At 50.4% G+C, this 25280-nt stretch overlaps 1 protein-coding gene across 1 annotated transcript in view; it reads left to right on the forward strand.

Moving 5' to 3' along the window:
* Nucleotides 1-24906, forward strand: part of LOC148042271 (serine/threonine-protein kinase MRCK gamma-like) — a 30269-nt gene extending 5363 nt beyond the window's left edge. Inside the window, exons 5-14 of the mRNA XM_087703068.1 lie at nucleotides 2328-2476; nucleotides 8941-9034; nucleotides 10117-10317; nucleotides 14772-15020; nucleotides 18498-18577; nucleotides 21031-21109; nucleotides 21638-21750; nucleotides 22086-22200; nucleotides 24447-24596; nucleotides 24814-24906. Of these exons, the coding sequence (XP_087559194.1) occupies nucleotides 2328-2476; nucleotides 8941-9034; nucleotides 10117-10317; nucleotides 14772-15020; nucleotides 18498-18577; nucleotides 21031-21109; nucleotides 21638-21750; nucleotides 22086-22200; nucleotides 24447-24596; nucleotides 24814-24906 (1323 nt within the window). The remainder of the gene's footprint in view (nucleotides 1-2327; nucleotides 2477-8940; nucleotides 9035-10116; nucleotides 10318-14771; nucleotides 15021-18497; nucleotides 18578-21030; nucleotides 21110-21637; nucleotides 21751-22085; nucleotides 22201-24446; nucleotides 24597-24813) is intronic.
* Nucleotides 24907-25280: the final 374 nt, after the last annotated feature.

Genomic DNA, 25280 nt, shown 5'->3' on the forward strand with positions numbered 1-25280 from the left:
TTGCATGGTTCCCTCTCAAGCCAGTTCCCAGTCTGGCTTCAGACCCGGTTACAGCACAGAAACCGCTTTGGTCGCATTGACTGATGATCTCTGGAGAGCTAGGGATGGAGGCCATGCTTCCATCCTAGTTCTCCTGGACCTCTCAGCGGCTTTCGATACCATCGACCATGGTATCCTTCTGCGACGACTGCGGGAGATAGGGGTGGGCGGCACTGTCTTGCAGTGGTTCTCCTCCTATCTCTCGGACAGGTCGCAGTCGGTGTTAGTGGGGGGGCAGAGATCGTCCCTGAGGCCCCTAACCTATGGGGTGCCGCAGGGGTCGGTCCTATCCCCCCTACTATTTAACATTTACATGAAACCGCTGGGCGAGATCATCCGAAGGCACGGGATAAAATACCACCAATATGCGGACGATACACAGTTGTATCTGTCCGCCCCGTGCCAACTCAATGAAGCGGTGGACGTGATGAACCGGGGACTGGAAGCTGTTAAAGACTGGATGAGAGCAAACAAACTGATACTCAACCCAGACAAGACCGAGTGGCTGTTGTGTTTCCCTCCCAAAAATTTGACCAACATACCATCACTCAGGCTGGGGGGGCAAAATTTATACCCCTCAGAAAGGGCCCGCAACTTGGGAGTCCTCCTGGATTCACAGCTAACTTTTGACCACCATCTCTCAGCTGTGACCAGGGGGGCATTTGCCCAGGTTCGCCTGGTGCGCCAGTTGCGGCCCTACCTGAATCGGGAGGCCCTCACAACAGTCACTCGAGCCCTTGTGATCTCTAGGCTGGAATACTGTAATGTGCTCTACATGGGGCTGCCCTTGAAGAGCATCCGAAGACTTCAGCTAGTCCAGAATGCGGCCGCGCGAGTGATCGTGGGCGCACCACGGTTCGCCCACATAACACCGATCCTCCGTGAGCTGCACTGGCTACCTGTTGGTCTCCGGGTGCACTTCAAGGTCTTACTCACCACCTATAAAGCGCTCCATGGTAGTGGATCTGGCTATTTGAGAGACCGCCTTCTGCCAATTACCTCCCTGCGTCCCATCAGATCGCATAGAGTTGGCCTCCTCCGTATCCCATCCGCCAGTCAGTGCCGACTGGCGACTACTCGGAGGAGAGCCTTCTCTGTTGCGGCTCCGACACTATGGAACAATCTCCCCGTGGAGATTCGTACCCTCACCACCGTCCAGGCCTTCCGCACAGCCCTCAAGAACTGGCTAGCCCATCAGGCCTGGGGATAATCTTATTTTCGCCCCTCCCGAATGCTGAGTGAATGTTGAGTTTTACTGTCTAATTTACTTTGTGCACATCTCTTTTTGGTATTGTCCTACACTCCCCTTCCCTTTCTTGATTGTAAGCCGCCCTGAGTCCCCTCAGGGAAAAGGGCGGCCTATAAATAAACAAATCTAAATCTAAATCTAAGCCCAACCCTTCCAGTCAGGAGCATCTGTGGGGCTGGCTTCAATTGTTGCTAAAAGCGATGGAAAAATGGTCATTTCTTTGCAAACTTTCAGAAAATTGGCCTGTCACCTCGCTGCCCACTGATCATGACTGCCCAGTGCTTTTCTTGATGCCCTGCTCCCCAAAATGTCTTTGGAAGAATGTAGTGTCAGAAAATCTTGTAACGATTCAATGCCAGCAAAACTGATTTGTACCATCTTTCCTCACAGTGGACTAGAAACCTGAAAAGGCCACTGGCCTCTGGTTCTAACTGCAGCTTGAAGTAACCAGGTGAACCTGAGGTAAAAAATGAAGGATTGGCAATCCTGATTTTCCTCACTAGTCTTTCTCAATCTGGGCAGCTATAAAATGAGTGGACTTCAACTCCCAGAATTCCCCAACCAGCTGGGCTGATGGATAGACTTCAACTCCCAGAATTCCCCAACCAGCTGGGCTGATGGATGGACTTCAACTCCCAGAATTCCCCAACCAGCTGGGCTGATGGAATTCTGGGAGTTGAAGTCCACCCGTCTTAAAGCTGCCCAGATTGAGAACACAATTCCACACTCTGACCCATGTGCAAATATTGTCCCACAATTCTGGTCGGCAGTGCAAGCTGAAGATGCTGGGCTTTGCAGTCTCCACCAAATGAGAATTTTGCACCAAAACATTCCCAGAAGCCGCCATTATCTGAAATTCAGGGAGGAAATGGAGTTCAGTTCATTCAGACTTCCGTATTCACCACAGGGAAGGTGTGAACTTCAGCTCCCAGAATTCTCAGCAAGCCCCTCGCCGACTGGGGAATTCTGGGAGTCAAAGTCCCCACCTGCAGAACGCAGGTTGGGAAGGGATGCTAGAGGTTGGCACTTCTTTTGACAGTACCTGGTGATGGATTATTACGCCGGAGGAGACCTACTCACTCTGCTGAGCAAGTTTGAGGACCGGCTGCCAGAAAACATGGCCTGTTTCTACCTGGCAGAGATGGTCCTGGCCATCCATTCCCTCCATTCCCTCCAATACATCCACAGGTAAGTCTAGGCGGTTGATTTGAGCTCCAAGCTTGGCAAACGTTTCATCACTGTTCGAGGAGACATTGTCAGTGTGCTCTGAAGTGTGCTCGTCTGTGAGGTCTTTAAATCCCTTTTTATGAGATGCAAATTAGTCTGAATCTTGTTTGTTCGGAAGTTCAGTTTGGACAGGTAAGTCTCTTCTTCCTTTTTCCTTCTGTTAACGTTGAGCGTGGACGGGGAGGCTCCCTGGGATGGGTCAGAAAGCCACAAGGCGACTTATGACAGCACAATTGCACTTCGTAGGTTGTCCTTGACTTACGACAGTTGTTATTATTATTATTATTATTATTATTATTATTATTATTATTATTATTATTATTTTGAGCCATGGTGGCACAGTGGTTAGAGTGCAGTACTGCAGGCTACTTCTGCTGACTGCCAGCTGTCTACAATTTTGTTATGTATTCAGAATGGTCTACCACTTTAAATGCATTACATTCTAGCCAGCAACAGCCTCTTGCATCCTGGTTGGCTGGGACGCAGTTGAGGCTGTTGCCGGCCACACCTAATTAATGATTGGTTTGTGATCGTATAATTACTTTAAATACTGGGCATGCTTTTCCTAGCCAAGCTAGCTAGCACCTTTCTTTTAATGTTAAATAATAAACTTGCTGCTGTTTGTAATCCTGGCTTCTGCGTTCCTGCCAAACCACAAAACTGGCGACGAAGGTGGGATACTTCGCAACGAATGCTGACCGGCGGAAGGGAAAATTTCTGGCCTTTTCTCCGTAAGTCCTTTTCGCATCTAAGCCACGATGACTTCTGCCTCGCCTCCGTTTGCTCCCTACGGTTCGGGGGGAGAATCCTGGGAGGGATTTATGGAACGTTTCGAGTGTTACCTCATTGCGTCCAGGAGCCAGGCACAGACTGACGAGGAAAAATGCAGTTTCTTCCTTTCTTGTTGCGAACCCTCTATGTTTGCCTCCGCCCGAGCCTTGGCTGCTCCAAGGCAGGCGTATAAGTTAGGCTGGGACACTCTAATGGCCAGGCTCAAAGGACATTATGCACCGACACCCTCAAAGATTGTCCGCCGTTTTGCCTTTCGTCGTCGGGTGCAGAGACCTAATGAGTCAATTAGCCAATTTTTAGAGTCCCTTCGGACTACGGCTGCCCAATGTGACTTTACCAACTTAGAAGAAAACCTGGTGGAGCAGTTTGTATGTGGTGTGCGGGATGTAAACCTGCGAAGCCGTCTGTTCCGCCATCAGGACATTACCTTACTCCAGGCCGTGGAGACTGCTAGAGCAGCGGAGCTCTCGGAGCAGTCCACGGCCGATATCGAGCGGCTACAACTGGCTTCGTCTACCCACACCTCTGCCGGCCCTTTCTCACAAACGAGCCTAGTTGATGACCTGCCACCCTCGGAGGAGCCAACTGATGAAATCGTGGGGCAGCTTAGGACGCAGCCGAAGCGCAAATCTCAACCGCAGTCGGTTGCGCCTCCAACAGCTGGCGCTCCTTGCCGTGGCTGTGGCGGTCGCCATGCCCGTACAGCCTGCCCTTTTCGCAACGTAATCTGTCGCCGTTGCAAATGGCAAGGGCACATCGCTAGGGTTTGCCGTGCCTCACTGCCTGCTCCATCTTTCCTGCAAACCGCTGTTCAACCCCAAGCGCAGCCGCGCCGCCAACCACCGCAGCCCGCTCGGCGGGCTGAAGACTGCTACACCATTGATCAATCGCAAGCCTTTGACTGCTCTCTTAACCAAGCCCCCGCCGGAGCCCGGAAGATCGCTACCACAGTCCAGCTGGAAGGTCAGCTCTGCCGGATGGAGGTGGACTCCGGCTCCTCTCGTTCTCTGTTGTCCTGGGCTCTTTTCTCCCGCCTCTGCCCCAGGGTCTCCCAAAGCCAGCTCCTGCCTGCTAAGACCACTTTAAGGGACTATCAGGGGAATTTTATTCCCACCTTGGGTTCTTTCCCCATTTCGGTCTCTTATGGCCCCTTCGAGGGAAAATTGCCCGTCCTGGTAGTTAGGGATTCCCTCCCTGCTCTTTTAGGCCTGGATTGGTTTCCTGCCCTGGGTCTTTCAATTGGGGGGGTGCATCGGGTTGTTTCGTCTTCCCTAGAAAGCGTCCTGTCCGACTTTGCGGATGTTTTTGACGGCCAGCTAGGCTGTTATAAAGGCACCCCCATATCCCTTAGTCTCGACCCCCAGGTTGCTCCAATTAGGCTGAAGGCCCGCAGGGTGCCTTTTGCCTTAAGGGCCAAGGTTGACGCCGAGCTGGATAAGCTCCTGGCGCAGGGAGTCATCGAGCCCGTTGACCACTCCCCCTGGGAGACCCCGATCGTTCTCCCAGTTAAGCCGGACGGCTCGGTGAAGATCTGTGCCGACTATAAGTCGACGATCAACCTGGCCCTTCAGGCGAATCCCCATCCAGTCCCTGTGGTGCAACACCTGCTCCATTCACTGGGGCAGGGTTGCACATTCGCCAAACTGGATATGGCGCAGGCTTACCAACAGCTCCCGGTGGATGACGATGCAGCGGCTGCGCAGACCATCGTCACCCACCGTGGGGCTTTTCGTTGCCGCCGCCTTCAATTCGGCGTTTCTGTGGCCCCGGGGATCTTCCAGAGCCTTATGGAGCGGTTGCTCCACGGGCTTCCTGGCGTAGTACCATATTTCGACGATGTCCTGATCGCTGCTTCCAGCCACTCGGGACTCGTCGAAGTACTAAGGGAGGTCCTCTTGCGTTTTAGGGGGGCGGGTCTCAAGTTAAAGCGCAGCAAATGTTCGTTTGCTGTCCCGAGGGTGGAATTCTTGGGTTTCTTAATTGACGCCCAAGGCATCCACCCTACGCCTTCTAAGGTTGCAGCTATCAGGAACGCCCCTGTACCCACCTCTAAAGCGGAGTTACAGGCGTTCCTGGGGCTACTTAACTTTTACGCGCCATTCATTCCACATAAGGCGTCATTAGTCGAGCCGCTGCATCGGTTGCTCGACCGATCTGCGGCCTGGTGCTGGGGGACCCGCGAAGCGCAGGCGTTCGCCGCTGTCAGAGAGGTGCTGACGTCATCGGCAGTCCTGGTTCAATATAGTGACAAGATGCCTCTGACACTAGCATGTGACGCCTCTCCCTACGGTTTGGGGGTGGTCCTGAGCCATGTTCTTCCAAATGGCTCGGAGGCCCCGGTGGCCTTTTATTCCCGGACACTTTCCTCGGCGGAGCGTAATTATAGTCAGATCGACAGGGAGGCTCTGGCTGCGGTGTCCGGGATTAAGAGGTTCCACGACTACCTCTACGGTCGGCATTTCATTCTTGTCACTGACCATAAGCCGCTCCTTGGGCTTCTGGCAGGTGACAGGCCGACCCCCCCCCCCCATTCTCTCCCCACGCATGACACGCTGGACGGAATTCCTTGCGGCGTATTCTTATACGCTGCAATACCGTCCGGGCAAGCAGATTGGGCATGCGGATGCCCTTAGCCGTTGCCCACTGCCGGAGACTGACACCGCCCCCGTGCCAGCCCTCTCTGTTCTATCCATCGCGGCCTCCGGCCTACCCATTTCAGCTGCGGAGGTCGCGGCCTACACGAAGGCCGATCCTATCCTTTCCCAGGTCTCCTCCTGGGTCTTGAGGGGATGGCCCACAGATAAAGTGGCAGAGGGCTTCCGGCCTTTTAAGGCTCGACAAGCGGAGCTGTCCATTCATGGGGGGGTGTCTCATTTGGGGGGATCGGGTAGTGATTCCTGCTGCACTACGGCCACAAGTCCTGCCTCTGCTCCACAGGGACCACCCGGGCATAGCGCGAATGAAGGCCTTAGCCCGTAGCTATGTCTGGTGGCCCTTGTTGGATTCAGAGATAGCGGCTTATGTGGGCCGCTGCGCTACATGTCAACTCTCCAGGCCCAATCCTCCGGCCGGGCCTGCTCGGGAGTGGGAGGTTCCGAGAGGCCCGTGGTCACGCCTCCATGAAGATTTTGCCGGTCCCTTCCACGGCCAGGATTTCCTGATTGTGGTGGACGCCTACTCTCGGTGGGTGGAATTGGTCCTGATGGCCTCCACCACGGCCGAGAGTACGGTTCGGGCCTTACGCAGACTGTTCGCAACCCATGGGTTGCCGGACATACTTGTGTCGGATAACGGCCCGCAATTCACAGCCACCACATTTCAGGAGTTCCTGGCCGAGCAAGGGATCCGGCATGCGCCCATAGCCCCGTACCACCCAGCTAGTAATGGCCGGGCGGAGCGGGCAGTCCGCTCAGCTAAGGAAGCACTGGGCCGTATGGACCGGGGCGACTGGCAGATGAGAGTGGCGGCTTACTTGTTAAGCCAGCATTCCACCCCCTGCCCGATAACCAACAAAAGCCCCGCGGAGCTCTTGATGGGCCGGCGCCTGCGGACATCCCTGGATAGACTCCATCCGCTCTATTCAGGGGATCAGCCATGCAATCTGGGGGTTCTCCCTTCCCGTTCCTTTAGACAGGGGGATCTGGTGTGGGCCCGCTCTTTTGCCGGGGAGCCCAGGTGGGTCCCAGCTAGAGTAACTGCCCTGACAGGTCCCTGTTCTTTCAGGGTCGGATTGGCTGATGGATCCGAGTGGAGGAGCCACTTGGATCAGTTAAGGAGGCGCCTCCCAGCGGAGGCGGGCAATCCGGACTTCGCTGGACGAGACGACGCTGCACACTCGGGGTTGCCGTGTGAGGCCTTTATACACCCAGGCCTCGCCTATCCACAACCAGACACTGCTAAATCCGACGAATTGCAACAACGGGCCTTTTCCAAGCCAGGCCCGGCCTGTCCGAGCGCCCCCTGCCGGGAAGCGAAATCGTCGGCTCAAACCGCCATCGAAGAGTTACCGGTCGATGCTCCTACCCCCCGAGACACCCCTCCAATGCTCTCCCCTACATCTGTGGACACGCCACCCCGGCCTGGCTTACCGGCGTTGTTGAGCCCGCCTCCGGGGCCGTGCCAAGATGGCGTCCCTCGGAGCTGCACTCCCTTCGGGGAGGAGCTACAACGAGCAGGTCCATCTCCGCCGACGACTGTTGTTGAACTAAGGAGATCTGCACGGGTCCGGCACCGTCCCGCCTACCTTCGCGACTACGCATGCTCCATCTGGGAGCATGCGCCAAACTGGGGGGAAGGGGTGTTATGTATTCAGAATGGTCTACCACTTTAAATGCATTACATTCTAGCCAGCAACAGCCTCTTGCATCCTGGTTGGCTGGGACGCAGTTGAGGCTGTTGCCGGCCACACCTAATTAATGATTGGTTTGTGATCGTATAATTACTTTAAATACTGGGCGTGCTTTTCCTAGCCAAGCTAGCTAGCACCTTTCTTTTAATGTTAAATAATAAACTTGCTGCTGTTTGTAATCCTGGCTTCTGCGTTCCTGCCAAACCACAAAAAATTTGACAGTTCAAATCCCACCAGGCTCAAGGTTGACTCAGCCTTTCATCCTTCCCGAGGTCAGTAAAATGAGGATCCAGATTGTTGGGGGCAAGAGGCTGACTTTGTAAACCGCTTAGAGTGGGCTGTGAAGCACTTTGAAGCAGTATATAAATGCTACTGCTACCTTCCTTTCTCCCTGCTTGGTAATTTCTGGGGAGTTTTACGGAAAGTGAGGGAGAAAAATCACACAGCAATGTTGTAACCACCATAGTAGGGGGGTTTCACCATATTTGCAGACCCCTGTGCCCTAGCCGGGAATCCCTGAAGTTAGGTTGGAAAGAAACTGAGATGGCTTGCCAAAATTGGCCAGCTTACCCACTCCCCACCCCCCGCTTGGTCCATAACAGAAACAGCACTTAGACTTATATACCGCTTCACAGTGCTTTCCAGCCCTCTCTAAGTGGTTTACAGAGTCAGCCTCTTGTCCCCCAACAATCTGGGTCCTCATTTTACCCACCTTGGAAGGACGGAAGGCTGAGTCAATCTTGAGTCGGTCGGGATCGAATTCCTAACTCTGGGAAGAGTTTGCTTGTAATTCTGTATTCCAACTAGAGGAAGGAAGGAAGGAAGGAAGGAAGGAAGGAAGGAAGGAAGGAAGGAAGGAAGGAAGGAAGGAAGGAAGGAAGGAAGGAAGGAAGGAAGGAAGGAAGGAAAATAGCAGTAGCACTTAGATGTATATCCCGCTTCACAGTGGTTTTACAGCCCCCTCTAAGCGGTTTACAGAGTCAGCCTCTTGTCCCCCAACAATTTTGGTCCTCATTTTACCCACCTCGGAAGGACGGAAGGCTGGGTAAATCATGAGTCGGTCAGGACTGAACTGCTGGCAGTTGGCAGAGTTAGTCTGCAATACTGCATTGTAACCACTGTGCCACCATGACTCTAAAAGTCACCCCCCCCCCACCATTGTTTACCATGTTTGAGGGAAGGAGCGGGTGGCACCCTGGTCCTTCCCCGAGAGCCCAACAGCCCCCCAACCTTTCTACATTTCTGAGGTCCCACCACTTACCAAGGGGGGCCCTTCCCTCCACAGGGACATCAAGCCCGACAATATCCTGATTGACACCAGCGGGCACATCCGCCTAGCGGACTTTGGTTCCTGCCTTCGCCTGGCTCCGGACGGCACGGTGAGCTTGGCCTGGGGTCGGATGGGGATTGGCGTCCAGCCATGGTTGGGGAAGGCTGCCCTGGATGGTCGTGGGGTAGACAGACCGCCCCCCACCACCACCAGGCAGCTCAGGAGTGTCAGAGCGAAGAGGGTGGGGTCTTTGCCAATGTATTGTGGGCATCAGTTTTGGTAGGAGGCCATTCATTTCCTGAAAATGGTCTTTTTAGTTGCACACGGCATGTTTTGTTAAACTAAGACCAAGTTTAGAGTGCACCCAAGTTTAGAATTAAGCCAGGTTTAGAACTAAGCCATGTTTAGAGCTAAGCCAGGTTTAGAGCTAAGCCAGGTTCAGAATTAAGCCAAGTTTAGAGCTAAACTAGGCTTAGAGCTAAACCAGATTTAGAGCTAAGCAAGGGTTAGAGCTAAAATGGGTTTAGAGCTAAGCCAGGTTCAGAATTAAGGCAGGTTTAGGGCTAAACCAGGTTTAGAGCTAAGACGGGTTTAGAGTTAAGCCAGGTTTAGAGTTAAGTAAGGTTTAGAGCTAAGCCAGGTTTAGAACTAAGCCTGTATAGAGCTAAGCCAAGTTCAGAATTAAGCCAAGTTTAGAGTTAAACTAGGCTTAGAGCTAAACCAGGTTCAGAATTAAGGCAGGTTTCGAGCTAAGCCAGGTTTACAGTTAAACCAGGTTTACAGTTAAACCAGGTTTACAGTTAAACCAGGTTTACAGTTAAACCAGGTTTACAGTTAAACTGGTTCTGGGAACTGTAACCATAGGGGTCTACGGAGAGGGGGCGGGAGAGCAAGGAGTGGTTTTGGGTGTCAAATGATGTCAAGTGTCATCAAGCCAACACACGAAATACGTCGAGGGCATCCGCTATGCTCCAAATAAATCAGCATTTGTATAAAGCCACGTTTTTTTTCCAACCTTGGCGACCTTTGGAAGGGTGGACTTCAACTCCCAGAATTCCATGCTGGCTGGGGGGGGGATTCTGGGAGTCCACCCTTCCAAAGGTTGCCGAGAGGCTCTTTCGATCTTAATCCAAAGGATAAACTTGAAAGGTGGCAGAATCTGAACTGGGCTCTGCCTTTCCTTCCCCCCAGGCGGAGTCATCGGTGGGGGTGGGCACCCCCGATTACGTCTCCCCAGAGATCCTGCAAGCCATGGAGGACCGCAAGGGCAAATACGGGCCCGAGTGCGACTGGTGGTCCCTGGGCGTCTGCATGTACGAGCTGCTTTTCGGGGAAAAGCCTTTCCACGCCGAGTCCCTGGTGGAGACCTACGGCAAAATCATGAACCACGAGGTGAGCCAGGCGGGCACCGGGGGGGGGGGGGGGAGAAAGACCGCGGAAATGATTTTTAAAAACGTTCTACAGGTAGCCCTCAAGGGTAAGATTCAGCCGGTTTTGCATCTCGTTTGCCGAACCGGTGGTTGCAAGGAGTGGCTGGCCCCACCCCGCCCAACCCTCCCTTCCCAGGAGTCTGCATGCGGTAGGGGTGGGCTCCGGCAGCCGCTACTGCTGGTTTACTTCTGGGCGGGCCACGCATGCACACGCACACCACAATAAAAATTGTTCTGCGCATGCGCAGAAGCCAAAAGCGAGATGGTGCGGCCGTAGAAGAACCAGTTCGGGGACGTGGCCAGCCTGGGTCACATTGTTTCTAGCAACCCAGGCCACCAAACCACTACCAGTTTGGGGTCCGTTCATCATACCGAGTAAGTGCAGGGCCCACACGGAGGCTCCAGGAGGGCGAAAAATGGGCCTCCTGGAAATTCCAGAAGTCCGGAAACGGGTGCGTTTTTGGCTTCCGGAGGGCCTCTGAAGCCCTGGGGAGGCCTCCCGGAAGCTCAAGGAAAGCCTCCGGAGCCTGGGGAGGCTGAAAGCTCCCCCTCCATGGTGCAGGAGGCCGAGTAGGCCACGCCCACCATGGCCACACCCACCCAAGCCGAGAACCGTTTGCTAACGTTTTTCAATCCCATCCCTGGTAGTCCTCGATTTACGACCACAATGCAGCCCCCACATTACTGACAACTCAGCAAGACAGTGGCTAAATGAGTCCCCCCCCAATTATATGACTTTTCTTGCTGTGGTTGTTAAATGAATCACTGCAGCTGTTTCAGTTAGTAACCCGGTTGTTAAATGAATCGGGCTTCCTCCTTGATTTGGCTTGTCAGAAGGTCGCAAAAGGGCGAATCACCTGACCCCCTGGGACACTGCGGCCGTCGTAAATATGAGTCGGTTGCCAAGACTCTGGATTTCGATCACACCTGCCACAGGGATGCTGTAACGGTCATAAGTGTGGACAAAGGTCCTTTTTTTCAGGGTCTTCGGACGGGCACCAAATGACCCGTTGTAAGTCGAGACTGCCTGTACTTACTTGTTTTGCAAGTGCTTGTTATGCACACGTGATGGCCAAACCCTCGTTTGCAATTGGTTTGCAACTGGCAGGAAGAGCCAACACCCAAAAAGAGAAGCTGGGGATCCAGAAAGATCTTGATGGACTTGAACAATGGGCCCCGTCCAAGAAAAATGACATTTAATGGGGAGAAAAGCAAAGTTTCACACCTATGCAGGAAAAACCAAAGGTTCAAGTACCGGTTAGGCGCAACCTGGCTCAACAACAGGAACTGGGGGGGGGGGGACCCTGGAGTCAGGTAGACAGTTTAGACAGGGTTGGAAGGGGATTCCAGATGTGGGGGGCATGGGGGGGCAGGAAGTAGTACACCCACCGTTTTCATTCCAAAGAGAAGCAGGAAATCACCCCACTCTCTTGACCTGCTTGTAGGCAGGCTGTGGGTGCCCTCCCAGCGGCTGATGGAGCCTTTCCATGGGGCAGGGCCTCTGGTGGCACTACTCAGATGAACAGAGCTGGAAGGGACCTTGGAGGTCACCTAGTCCAACCCCCACCCAACCAGGAGACCCTACACTCTTTCTGACAAAGGGCACTCCAGTCTCTTCTTGAAAGCCTCCAGGGATGAAGCTCCCACAACCTCCGAAGGCAACCTCTGTTTCAATGAATATAGATTAACAGAGTTGGAAGGGACCTTGGAGGTCATCTAGTCCAACCCCCACCCAACCAGGAGACCCTACACCATTTCCGACAGAGGGCAGTCCAGTCTCTTCTTGAAAGCCTCCAGGGATGAAGCTCCCACAACCTCCGAAGGCAACCTCTGTTTCAATGAATATAGATTAACAGAGTTGGAAGGGACCTTGGAGGTCATCTAGTCCAACCCCCACCCAACCAGGAGACCCTACACCATTTCCGACAGAGGGCAGTCCAGTCTCTTCTTGAAAGCCTCCAGGGATGAAGCTCCCATAAAATGATCCCTTAAACGTGAGCCAGCCGTGCACGGCAGCAGCCAAAAAAGCGAATACAATCCTTGGTTGTATAAACAGAGGCATTGAATCAAAACCGTGTGAAGTCTTAGTATAAAATTTGATAAATCCTCGGTACGGCCACACCTGGAATACGGCATCGAGTTTTGGTCGCCAGACTACAAAAATAAGATGTTGAGACTTTGGAAAAAGTTCAGAGAAGAGCAACTAAGATGATTAAAGGCCTGAAGAGTAAAACATATGAGGAACGGTTGCAGGAATTGGGTCTGGCTAGTCTAAAGAAAAGAAGAATTAGGGGTGACATGATAGCAGTCTTCCAAAATTTGAGGGGCTGCCCCCAAGAAGAGGGGGTTAATTTATTCTCCAAAGCACCAGAAGGCAGGACAAGAAACAATGGATGGAAACTAATCAAGGAGAGAAGCAGGAGAAGGAATTAAGGAGAAACTTCCTAACAGTGAGGACAATTAGCCAGTGGAACAGCTTGCCACCAGAAATCGTGGGCGCACCATCCCTGGAGGTCTTCAAGAAGAGGCAGACAAGGAAGAATGGATGGAAACTGACCAAGGAGAGATTCAACCTGGAAGGAGGAGGAATTTCCTGACAGGGAGAACAATCAACCCATGGAACAGAAGTTGCCTTCGGAAGTTGTGGAAGCTTCATCCCTGGAGGCTTTCAAGAAGAGACTGGACTGTCCTCGGTCAGAAGTGGTGTAGGGTCACCCGCTTGGCCCGGGGGTTGGACTAGATGACCTACAAGGTCCCTTCCAACTCTGTTAGTCTGCAAAGAACAGAAGTTGTGTGAGCTTCATCCCTGGAGCCTTTCAAGAGGAGACTGGGCAGCCACTTGTCTGAAATGGTATAGGATCTCCTGCTTGAGCAGGGGGCTGGACTAGAAGACCTCCAAGGTCCCTTCCGGCTCTATCCTGATTTTGATTCCTTGTGTATACAATCTGAGAGACACGGCTCAGATCAGGAGGGAAGACCAAGCGTTAAGCCGTTAGGACGAGAAAGAGCTACGGAGCGAAGGAATTGGTCCCCATTGTGAAATCTTCAGATCTAGGAAACCGGGAGGCCCCTGGGGCAATTCAACTGTTGAGCCCGACCAACAGAAGATGGGCTGTGTGGTCCTCCAGGTTGCTTAGCAACCAGGAGGACCCCAAAGCCCATCTTCCGTTGGTCGGGCTCAACTGCTGGATTTTGCACCCGTTCAGTAGCTGATGGATTTTTTTGTCTGGGGCAAAAGATTCAGGCAACTCCCTCCCTGAGTCAAATTGGCTGCCAGCCCTGGGTGTGATCTCTCCCACTTCCCCTCCCAAACGTAGCTTGGCTCGCTTTCACGAGTCACCTCAAACGATCCCATGGCAGGGCCTTTCTTCTCCACCCAGTCGTGGCCACCTTTCGGCTCGACATTTCCGTGGCTGAGCGAGACACTCACGAAGTGAGCTCCGCCCTGTTTTACGACCTTCCTCGCCCCGGCTGCTCAGTGAATCACCGCCGTTGTTAAGCTGGTAACATGGTTGTTAAGTGAATCCGGCTCCCCCATGGATGTTGCTGGCCAGAAGGTCGCAAAAGGGGATCGCGTGACCTCCAGGAGGACGCAGCTACCGTCATAAATGCCAGTCGGCTGTCAGGCTTCTGAATGGTGATCACGTAACCATGGAGATACTGCAATGGTTGTAAATGCCGATAAATCACTTTTTTCGGTGCTGTTGCAACTTCAAATGGTCACTAAGTGAATGGTTGTAAGTCGAGGACTGGCTGTAGCCCGTTCTTGAAGGGTGAGCTTGCCTCTTCACTTCTGTTAATGCAGGGTGAATTCTGACAGCTGTGCAACCTTTCTCTTGCCCTTGTTTAAACCCTGATCTGTTGTTTTCATGATCTTGGTTACATTGCTTAAACCCTGATTTGTTGTTTTCATGATTTTGGTTACCTTGCTTAAACCCTGATCTGTTTTTTTCATGATTTTGATTACATTGCTTAAACCCTGATCTGTTTTTTCATGATCTTGGTTACAATGCTTAAACCCTGACCTGTTTTTTTCATGATTTTGATTATATTGCTTAAACCTTGATCTGTTTTTTTCATGATTTTGATTACATTGCTTAAACCCTGATCTGTTTTTCATGATCTTGGTTACAATGCTTAAACCCTTATCTGTTTTTCATGATCTTGGTTACAATGCTTAAACCCTGACCTGTTGTTTTCATGATCTTATTTACCTTGCTTAAATCCTGATCTGTTGCTTTTATGGTTACCTTGCTTCAACCCCGATCTGTTCTTTCATGATCCTAGTTACTTCCAGGAATGTTGGTTTCCGGAATCCCCAGCAGAGCACAGCGCCCCCTATCGATACCAGCTGCCCAAGGCTAGCAGATAGACCCTCTGAGATGTCGGCATCCCTGCTTCTCTTTCCTCTTCCAGGACCACCTGCAGTTTCCTCTGCATATCACCGACGTCTCAGAGAGTGCCAAGGACCTGATCCGCAAGCTCTTGTGCCGCCAAGAAGTCCGCCTGGGCCAGAAGGGCATCGAGGACTTCACGCGCCACCCCTTCTTCGAGCGCATCGCCTGGGAGGACCTCCGCAACAGCCCTCCCCCCTTGGTCCCCGAGGTAGCCAGTCCAGCCGACACTTCCAACTTCAATGTCGACGACGACACCCTCAAAGAAGCGGTAACGATCCATGATGCCAAGGGCGATGCCAAGGGCCTTGTGCCAGGCTGGTGTGTGTGTGTGTGTGTGTGTGTACGAGATGGGCAGGAACCCCAGGAGTTGCCAAGCAGATCCTGACCTCCCTGCCCTAGAGCGAGAGAGCGGGATGGGTGGGGGGGGGGGTTGGCTGGATTTGAGATCTGATGGAAACTTGGGAGGCTACAGGACGGAAAGGAGATGCCACAGAGGGCTGGCAACCCATGCTCAGTGCCACTGCTTCAGTGCCACTGCATTTGTGGTCAGGCCTAAACCCAAAGATGCCACTGAAAATCCAGTCTAATCCAACCCTTTATTAGCTTACACCTTAGATGTAGAGTTCGATGGATTTTTATTGTCACTAACTGGCGTAGGTTAAAATGAAATTTCATTGCACACAGCTCTCCAATCCAGGTAGTCCTTGAATTGTGACCGATGACATCATCCATGCCACCCCTTTGGGAGTGAATGGAAAAGTAGGGAGTCACTGCTGGGGGGTGGGATGGCGGTGGCAGCTGCCGCTATAAAAACAAAACATGTACATGCATCCCTCAATAACAAGAAGTCCTCCCTTTAGGACTAGAATCAAGGCCAGAATAATGGTGGCAAGTTACGTTGCTCGCTAAGTGGGACGCCGTGCAGGTAGTCCTCGACGTATGACCACAATTGAGCCCAAGATTTCTGTGGCTAAGCGAGAGTTTTTAAGAAGTAACAGCAATAGCTGTTAGACTTCTATCCCGCTTCACAGTCCTTTTACAGCCCTCTCTAAGCGGTTTACGGAGTCAGCCTCTTGGCCCCCCAACAATCTGGGTCCTCATTTTACCCAGCTCAGAAGGACGGAAGGCTGAGTCAACCTTGAGCCAGTGAGAATCGAACTGCTGGCAGTTGGCAGAATGAGCCTGCAATCCTGCATTCAAGCCACTGCACCACCATAGGAATTCAATAGAATTGGAATGAGAATGAGAATAGAATAGAATAGAATTGAATTGAATTAGAATAGGATAGAATTAGGATAAGATAGGATAGAATTAGGATAGGGTAGGATAGAATAGGATAGGATAGAATTAGAATATAATTTAATAGAATTAGAATAGAATAGAATAGAATTAAAGTAGAATTAGGATAGGGTAGAATTAGAATAGGGTAGGATAGGATAGAATTAGAATAGAACAGAATAAGAATAGAATAGAATTAGGATAGGATAGGATAGGATAGGATAGAATTAGAACAGAACAGAACAACAGAACAGATAAGAATAAAATAGAATAGAATTAGAAAGAATAGGATGGGATAGAATTAGAATTAGGATAAGATAGGATAGAATTAGAACAGAACAGAATAAGAATAGAATAGAATAGAACAGAAAGAATAGAATGGAATGAAATAGAATAGAACAGAATTCTGAATAGAATGGAGTGGAGTGGAGTAGAATAATAACTTTATTGTCACTTTGAACGTACACTAATTGGCATACATTTAAATGAAATTTCTTTGCATACAGCACCCAAAGTGTCACCACCTCCCATATACACTACATAAACATGAAAAGATATATAAATAAATGCAAAATTATGCAGATACCCACATATATTATATGACACAGAGAAACAACACAATCTAGTTTGGATGCACACATGTACATGGAGAGAGAAACAAGTCTTGCGAGTTTACAAGATTGATGGTATGAAAGGAGCAAAGCTCTCCCAGAATCTGCTGGTCCTGCTAGAAATCCTTCAAAACCTCCTCTCAGAGGGGAGCAACCGAAACAGAACATGGCGTGGGTGTGTGGGGTCTCTAACAATGCTTCAAGCTCTAAGCACAGAGCGCTTATAAGCAGCAACCTGAATAACGGAGAGCAAGCTTTGTACAATCTTCTCCACTGTCCTTACCACTCTCTGTAGGGAGTTTCTAGCTGAGGCACTGCAGCCACCAAACCAAATAGGGATGCAGTTTGTTAAAAGGCCCTCAATTGTGCTCTGTAAAAAGTAAAAAGAACAGAGCTGTAAGGGAGGTAGGCAAATCCCTTGTCCACAATAGATGCTTTTTGCTAGAAACTGGAAGTGACACCCCCCCCCCCCCAAGTTTCCGACAAAAAAATGTACATTGTGATGACATGATTGTGGGACGCTGGAAACAGCTAACCCCGAATGCAGGGTTATTCTTGGGGGAGGCCGGTGAAAGTTCATATCTGGGTTTAAGAATCCCTGGGGAGATCCGTCGTAACTTTGTAAGTCAAGGACTATTATAGTGGCCCCGGCAAGGAGGCATGGGATAAAATGGAAGTCGTGGTGCAAACACTGTGCAAATACTGGGACATGAGTTCCCGCACCAGTATCAGTTACACAAATACATAAATGCAGCCGTTACAGGATAACGTTACTCTGCGGGTGCCGTTGTTTAGGCTTCATTCTGACTGGATGCAGACACCGATGGCTTTTAAGTCATTTTGCAAGGCCAAAAAACAGGAGCAACTGAATGTATTTTGAAAAAAATGCAGGAAATTTAGCCCTTAGAGCAGGATTTCCCAACCTTGAGCTCCTTCCTTCCTTCCTTCTTTTTTTCTCTCTCTTTCCTTCCCTCCCTCTCTTTCTTCCTTTCCTTTTTTCTTTCCCTTCCTTTCTCCTCCCTTTCTTTCATTCTTTTTCCTTCCTTCTTTCTTTTTTTCTTTCTTTCCTTCCCTCCCTCCTTCTCTCATTCTTCCTTTCCCTTTTTCTTTCCCTTCCTTTATTTCTTCCTTTCTCCTCCCTTCCTTTCTTTTTCCTTCCTTCCTTCCTTCTTTTTCCTTTCTTTCTTTCCTTCCTTCCCTCCCTCTCTCATTCTTCCTTTCCTTTTTTTCTTTCTCTTCCTTTCTCTCTTCCTTTCTCCTCCCTTCTTTGTTTTTCCTTCTTTATTTTTCTTTCTTTCTTTCCTTCCCTCCCTCCCTCTCTCATTCTTCCTTTCCTTTTTTCTTTCCCTCCCTTTCTCCTCCCTTTCTTTCATTCTTTTTCCTTCCTTCTTTCTTTCTTTTTCCTTCCTTTCTTCTCTCTCTCTCTCTTTTTCTCCCTTATTTATTTCGTCATGTTTATGTAGTGTATATTGGAGGTGGTGACCCTTTCAGAGTGGTATGCAACGAAATTTCATTTTAATGTGTGCTGATTAGTGTATATTCGTGTATATTCAAAGTGACAATAAAGTCAGTGTAAGGCATGTGGACTTCAACACCCAGAATGCCCCAGCCAACTAAGCTGAGCTAAGCTGGCTGGGGAATTCTGGGAGTTGAAGTCCACACACCTATCTTACAGTGTCCCCCAGATCATGTTGTCGACCGTGTGTGTATATTAACTTTGAACACAGACCCTGCAAGGAAGACCCTGCCCCTAACGACTCCTCCTGCCCTCGCTTGCATACCCAGGAGAGCAGGGGCATTTGGGGGGGGGGGGGAGGAATGGCGCCTGATTTTTCTCCTCTGTTCCTGATTTTTAGGAGACGCTTCCACCAATTTCCCACGCTACGTTCTCAGCCCATCACCTCCCCTTCGTTGGATTCACCTACACCTCCGGGATGTGAGTACACCTGTGTTGCTTTGATTTCCACCTTACTCCCACTTGGCTCTTCCTTTTTTGTGCTCCGGGCAGCGTAGAGCCTTCAGCTTTAGCTGCAGCCTATCTCAAAACTGCTGTCCGCCGGCCACAGGGGTGGGTTCCTGCTAGTTCTAACCTCTTCTATAGAAGAGCTTCCACAAATCTACTGTGCCGTTTAGAACTGGTTCCAGCTCCCTCCCCCCATCCGTCCGCACATCATCAAGATGAAGAGCGAGAGGAGGAATTCTGGGAGTTGAAGTCCACAAATCTTAAAGCTGTCAACTTCAACATCCCTGGGTCTTTTTTCCCTAAAAGGTTAGGGGTGCAAGGGTCTTGTAACTTGACAGCTTTAAAACTTGCACACTTCAATGCCAGAGTTCCTGAGCCAACATTACTGGAGGAGGAATTTTGGGAGTTGAAGTCCATAAGTCTTAAAGCTGTCAAGTTTGAACACCCCTGGGGTTTTTTTTCCTAAAGGGTTAGGGGTGCGAGGGTCTTGTAACTTGACAACTTTAAGACTTGTGTGCTTCAAATGCCAGAGTTTCTGAGCCAACATTTCGGTTGCTAAGCAAGAGTGTTGTTAAGTGAGTTCCACCACATTTTACAAGTTGGCCACGCCACCCAGTCATGTGACTGCCAAGCCACTCCCACCAGGTCACATGGTCTTCAAGCCACTCCTACCCGGTCACGTGGCCAGCAAGCCACTCCCACAAAGCAGGCCACACCTACAGAAGAGGTTCTAAAAAAATTTGAAACCCTCCACTGGCCGGCCAATAGGGAGCTGCGGCCGTCTGCTTTCTGCTGGGCATCTGGGATTGTGCGAGGATAAGATGGCAGGGTGATTTAGTCTTTCAATGTGATGGGGATTTCTGATGCTTTCCATCATTTTGATTTTCGCAGCCGGAGGTTGCTGCATTCAGACAGCCAACTGCATGTATTAAATGCTCCTGTGCATGTATTAAAAAGTGGTTCAATGTGTTAGTCGGTCCCCAGTTCCTGTAAGGCAGAGGTGTCCAAACTTGGGAACTTTAAGACTTGTGGACTTCAACTCCCAGAATTCCCCCATGCAGGGAAATCTTAAAAGTTCCCAAGTTTGGACACCCCTGATATAAGGTCTCTAAATTGTGAATACAGGCAGAGTCCTCAACGTACAACGTTCGAAGTTGCAACAGCACTGAAAAAAGTGACTTACGACAATTTTTCACACTTAATGACCATTGCAGCCCCCTGTGGCCACGTGATCAAAATATCAGTCAGCTTGGCAACTGACTCATATTTACGATGGCCGCAGGGTCCCTGGGTCCCCATTTTGTGACCTTCTGACCAGCAAAGTCAACGAGGAAGAATCCAGGTTCACTTAACAATGCTGAGAGTCAGAGTGATTCACTTAACAACTGTGGCCAGAAAGGCTGGACAGGGGGGGCAAAATTCGGTGGTGGTTGTAAGTTGAGGACTATCTGTATTACAAAACAATATTGTGATTTCCACCACCACCACCACCCACCTTTTATTTTATTTTATTTATTTAATTTTTTTGCTGGAGTTTGCAAATTGTAGGCATCGAACTGGCTTAGCTCGTTTCCCAGCAAATAAGTTTTACTGAATGAATTCACAGGAAAATACTGGAAAAGATAATTAAAAAACAGACCTGCCAACACCTAGAAATGAATAAAGTAATAACTAGCGGCAAACACAGGTTTGTTAAAAACAAACAGATCATGCCAAACCAATCTTATTTTATTCCTCAATATAGTGACTAAATTAGCAAAATACTGTGGACATAATAAATAGACTTCAGCAAGGCATTCTACAAAGTAGACCGCAACCCATTTCTTGGTAAGCTAGAAAAAAGTGGGATAGGTAGCTTCACCAGCAGATCAGAGGTGGGTTCTTGCCAGTTTGCACCAGTTCGGTAGAACCGGTTCGTCAAATCTACCGAACCGGTTAGAAGAGGTTCCATCAGTGGACCTGGAAAGCAGGCCACACCTACAGAAGAGGTTCCAAAAATTTTTGAAACCCACCACTGCCACACACACACACACACACACACACATACAAACACAGACTCACACAGAGAGAGAAAGAGAAAGAAAGGAAGAAAGAAAAAAAGAAAAAAGGAAATAAAAAGTGAGATGATTTATGAGTTGACACAAAGTCAAAGGGGAAAGCAGGATTCACTTAACGGCCATGTGCTTCTCTCGACAACTGTGAAATTGGGTGTGGTCATGTGATGACTCGCTTAATGACCCAATTGTTTAGAGATGGAAGTTGTGATCACCGTTGCCAGGGGGTCTCCAACCTTGGCAACTTTAAGACTTGTGGACTTCAACTCCGTTAAAGTTGCCAAAGTTCGAGGCCTTGGAGATCCCACCCGTTGCGGTTGTAAGTTGAGGGCTATTTGTATGATGAATGGGGGGTGATTTTTTTCTTCCCAGGTGTGAAAATGTGGAGCCAAACAGAGGAGGCCAAGCAGCCACGAGCAGCAGCTGCAGCCCGTGGCCTCCCAGTGACCAGGTAGATGTGCATCGAATTCTGGGGAATTTTATGGTTTCCCAAATTGCCTCTTCCTTCCCCTCCCCCACCCTCCCTCCCTTTTTCTCCAGGAGCATAAAATGGGGTGCTTTGCTCCACAACAACCCTGCGAGGAAGGTTGGGTTGAGAAAGTCCGGTGCATTAGCCCAGGGGACGGCAAACTGCAGCTCTGGAGCCGCATGTGGCTCTTTCATCCCTCTGCTGCGGCTCCCTGCCGCCAGTCGGCTCCACAATCGATAGAGCTTTTGGTTAGGACAGGTAGAGGAAAAAGGAGGCCCCGCTAGGAGGACACTCTATGGTCGGAATGGAAGGGGACTTCCGGTCGTCTCCAGAATTGAACGGGAGGTTCCAGTTAGGACCTTTGCGGCTCTTTTAAGTGTTTAAGGTTGCTGACTCTTGCATTAGCTGAGCTGTTGTGATTCAGCGGGACTCGAACTCTTGCTGTAGCCCCTTTCCCCCACTGTACCCCCAATGGCTCTTTTAAAGGCTGCAATCTGCTTCTTGCAACAGGTGGATTCTCGGGGCAACGACGGCTTGCACCCCGGACCAGGGAGCTGCACCTCCGAATCCCACAAAGCCACCTTGGCCAACTGGGGGAGTGAGATCGACAACATTTTTAAGGGGTGAGGGAATCCCCTCCAGAGTTTGCACTGGCAAGGTTGCCTCTGAGGATGCGCGGAGTGTCTTTTCTTCTCTCTTAAAGGAGCCCAGCATCTAGGGCAGCCTTCCCTCCCCCCCCCACCAAAAAACCTGGCGCCCTCCTGATAGGTTGGGACCAAACCCCTCCCCCTTGAATCTCATCCAGTGGAATTCTGGGATTGGTAGTTCAGAGCAAGATGCCAGGGGGGGATTATAATTTTAGTTAGAATTTATGGAAATTAATTGAAGTTAGTCCTCGACTTATGACTAGAATTGAGACCGAACTTTTGTCTCTCTCCCCCCTCCCCCCCCTATACAGCGTGAGCAATATGGAGAAGGCCTTTGGGCGCATTGGGGCCATGGCGACTGAAACGATGGAGGAGATGGAGGCCCTGAAGCAGTTAGCGGCGCAGAGTCTGAGCCCCAACACTCCGGTAAGAGGGCCCTGGGGAGGGAGGAGTCACTTGATGGGGGGCGGGGCATGAGGAATGGTGGGAGGAGAATCAAATCAGGGACCTTTGAGGCTGGATAATTGTATTTAATAAACCAAAAACAAATTATTTAACATACCTGCTTAGTAACTTCTTTGTTCATCAGTCGATTTGTATGTTGCCCTTGATATTATTGAACTTGTTTGGGGTGCCGTGAACCAGGGCTGTGGAGTCGGCTGCTTCCAGCTCCACGTCCTCATCAACATGCCGCTCCAGCCCGCCCCTGCTATGAATATTCCTAGTGACGCGAGGGCGAAGAATATGAATATTCATAGCGGGGGCGGGCCGGAGCGGCATGTTGATGAGGACGTGGAGCTGGAAGCAGCAGACTCCACAGCCCTGCCGTGAATTGAGATAAGTGAGGGGGAGGGCGAATTCTTTAACTAACCTGCCTATTAGTGACTTTTTTGTAGACTCTCTGTGCCGGCCTGACTGGAGAGAGGCGCGCATTGTTCCCGCGCTCCTCTCCTGCGGGTCCTCCCTCGCCGCGCTGATGACGTGTGTGCGCACGGCACGCACGCCTTACCAGCAGCCCCTGCGCTCAGAAAGGGGTGGTGGCGATACAGTAAGTGAGTGTGGGCGGGGGAGATCACACGTCGTCCCCCCCCCGTTCCTCCAGCACAGATTCTTTCATCCTCGGCGGCCGTGCAGGAGCCGAGGATGAATCGCATGAAATCCTGTGCGTGTCACCCCAAATGGCTACGCGTGTCAGCACTGACACGCGTGTCATAGGTTCGCCATCACTGGTCTAGGGTCCCCTGCTTGAGTAGGGGCTGGACTGGAAGATCTCCAAGGTCCCTTCCAGCTCAATTGTTCTTCAACACTTTTAGAATATAACAAGAGTTGGAAGAGACTTTGGAGGTCTTCTACTCCAACCCCCTGCCTAGGCAGGAAACCCTATACCGTTTCAGACAAATGGCTATCCAACCTCTTCTTAAAGATTTCCAGTGTTGGGGCATTCACAACTTCTGGAGGCAACTTCTGTTCCACTGATTAATTGTTCTGTCAGGAAATTTCTCCTTAGTTCTAAGTTGCTTCTCTCCTCGATTAGTTTCCACCCATTGCTTCTTGTTCTGCCCTCAGGTGCCTTGGAGAATAGTTTGACTCCCTCTTCTTTGGGGCAGCCCCTGAGATATTGGAAGACTGCTATCCTGTCTCCCCTAGTCCTTCTTTTCATTAAACTAGACACACCCAGTTCCTGCAACAATTCATGTTTTAGCCTCCAGTCCCCTAATCCTCTTTCTTGCTCTTCTCTGCACTCTTTCTAGAGTCTCCACATCTTTTCTACATCGTGGCGACCAAAACTGGATGCCGTATTCCAAGTGTGGCCTTCCCAAGGCCTTGTAAAGTGGTATTAACACTTCACGGGATCTTGATTCTATCCCTCTTTTTATGCAGCCTAGAACTGGGTTGGCTTTTTGGGCAGCTGCTGCACACGGCTGGCTCCTATTTAGATGGTTGTCCACTAGGATTCCAAGATCCCTCTCTCAGTTACTACTATTGAGCAACATATACTGTACCTGTGCATTTCGTTTTTCTTGCCTAAGTGTAGAACCTTCCTTTTTTCACCATTGAATTTCAATGGTGCCCAATGTTCAAGTTTTATCAAGATCCTTCTGTGATTGATTGCGATTGTTTGATCTTAAAATTATGGTTATTCTGAATGCAAGAATTGGGCATTTCTTAACCTGCTGCTGTAGATAATTCAGTCAGGAGTCTTTCCAACATACATTTGTTTATTCTCCACCTGTCAGGCCTGCAGCCATCTTTTCTTGTGGGTCTTTGGCCTGCCACACCTTCTATTATTCTACTATGCATTTTCTATGGTGGGAAAACGGGAAGGGGGAATTGTAAGGAGTTAGATGATATGTAGCCATAACAACATTCTTCTTAGAAAGTCAAGGTCACTTTTGTTCCTGCACCTGGCTGGATGTAGATGGATGGAACTGCCAGTGTGGCAGTGGAAGATAGGACCATGGGATGGACTTGTGGGTGTGGGGGGCAAGATCTTGAACTTTCAACTGGGTGGGGAAAACCAGGAAGCTTTCAGATTCGGGTTTCCCCCGATGTGCCAACATGGCTCTTTTAATCAATTGGAACTTAGAGGAATCCTTTGCCTCGGACTCTGGTTTAATTTTGGATGCTATTTGGAACCCTGACATTATCCCACTTCTTAACCCCATTTCCAGGCGCAGGAAGAGAAGAAGAGGGAGGCCGAAGTCCGAATGCGCTGCAGCAGCCTCTCCGAGATGCGACTGCCATCACCCGAGGGCCAAAATAGGACCCCCCCTGTTTCCTCATGTAAGAAGAACCCAGGGAAACAAGAGCCACTTGGGAATGTGTGTGGAGGGGCTTTTAAGGGGCCCTTGAGCAGCAGGGTCGGGAGTACGGGTAGTCCTCGACTTATGACCACAATTGAGCCCAAATTTTCTGTGGCTAAATGAGTTTTGCCCCATTTCGCGACCTTTCTTGCCACCGTGCTTAAGTGAACCACTGCAGTTTGTTAGTCACACGGTCGTTAAGTGAATCCGGCTCCCCCCGGACTTGGCTTGTCAGAAGATCGCAAAAGGGGACCGGCATAAATACGTGCCTGTTGCCAAGCGCTTGAATTTTGACCGCGTGACCGTAAGGACACTGAAGCAGTCGTAAGCATGAAAAACTCGTTCATTCACTAACATTACAGGCGTGGTCTTCCATCTGCATGGACTTCAAATCCCAGAATTCTCAGCGGTAGCCATGATCGCAGGGAGATTGTGGGAATTGAAGTCCACTCACCAAGGGCCTCGCTTGGAAGAAAACGTCCCCTGCAGCTCCAGTCTCTTGCTAATTGTCTTCCCCATTTTCTCGTTTCACAGTCAGACTCGAGTCAGTAAGTTCAGTCACTGACATTTCTTCTGGGTCTCCACAGTCCTTCTTCTCTGCTCTTTCGTCACTGGGAGAGGTAAGCGAGAGCAAAAACGGAGGCTGTGAGTGTGGAACTGGGGGGGGGGTGTCTTTAAGATTTAGATGAACAGAGTTGGAAG

This window comes from Thamnophis sirtalis, unplaced genomic scaffold (assembly GCF_051295495.1).
Source record: "Thamnophis sirtalis isolate CommonGarterSnake01/CBP01778 unplaced genomic scaffold, rThaSir2_p1.2 scaffold_19, whole genome shotgun sequence".
Taxonomy (NCBI): Eukaryota; Metazoa; Chordata; class Lepidosauria; order Squamata; family Natricidae; genus Thamnophis; species Thamnophis sirtalis.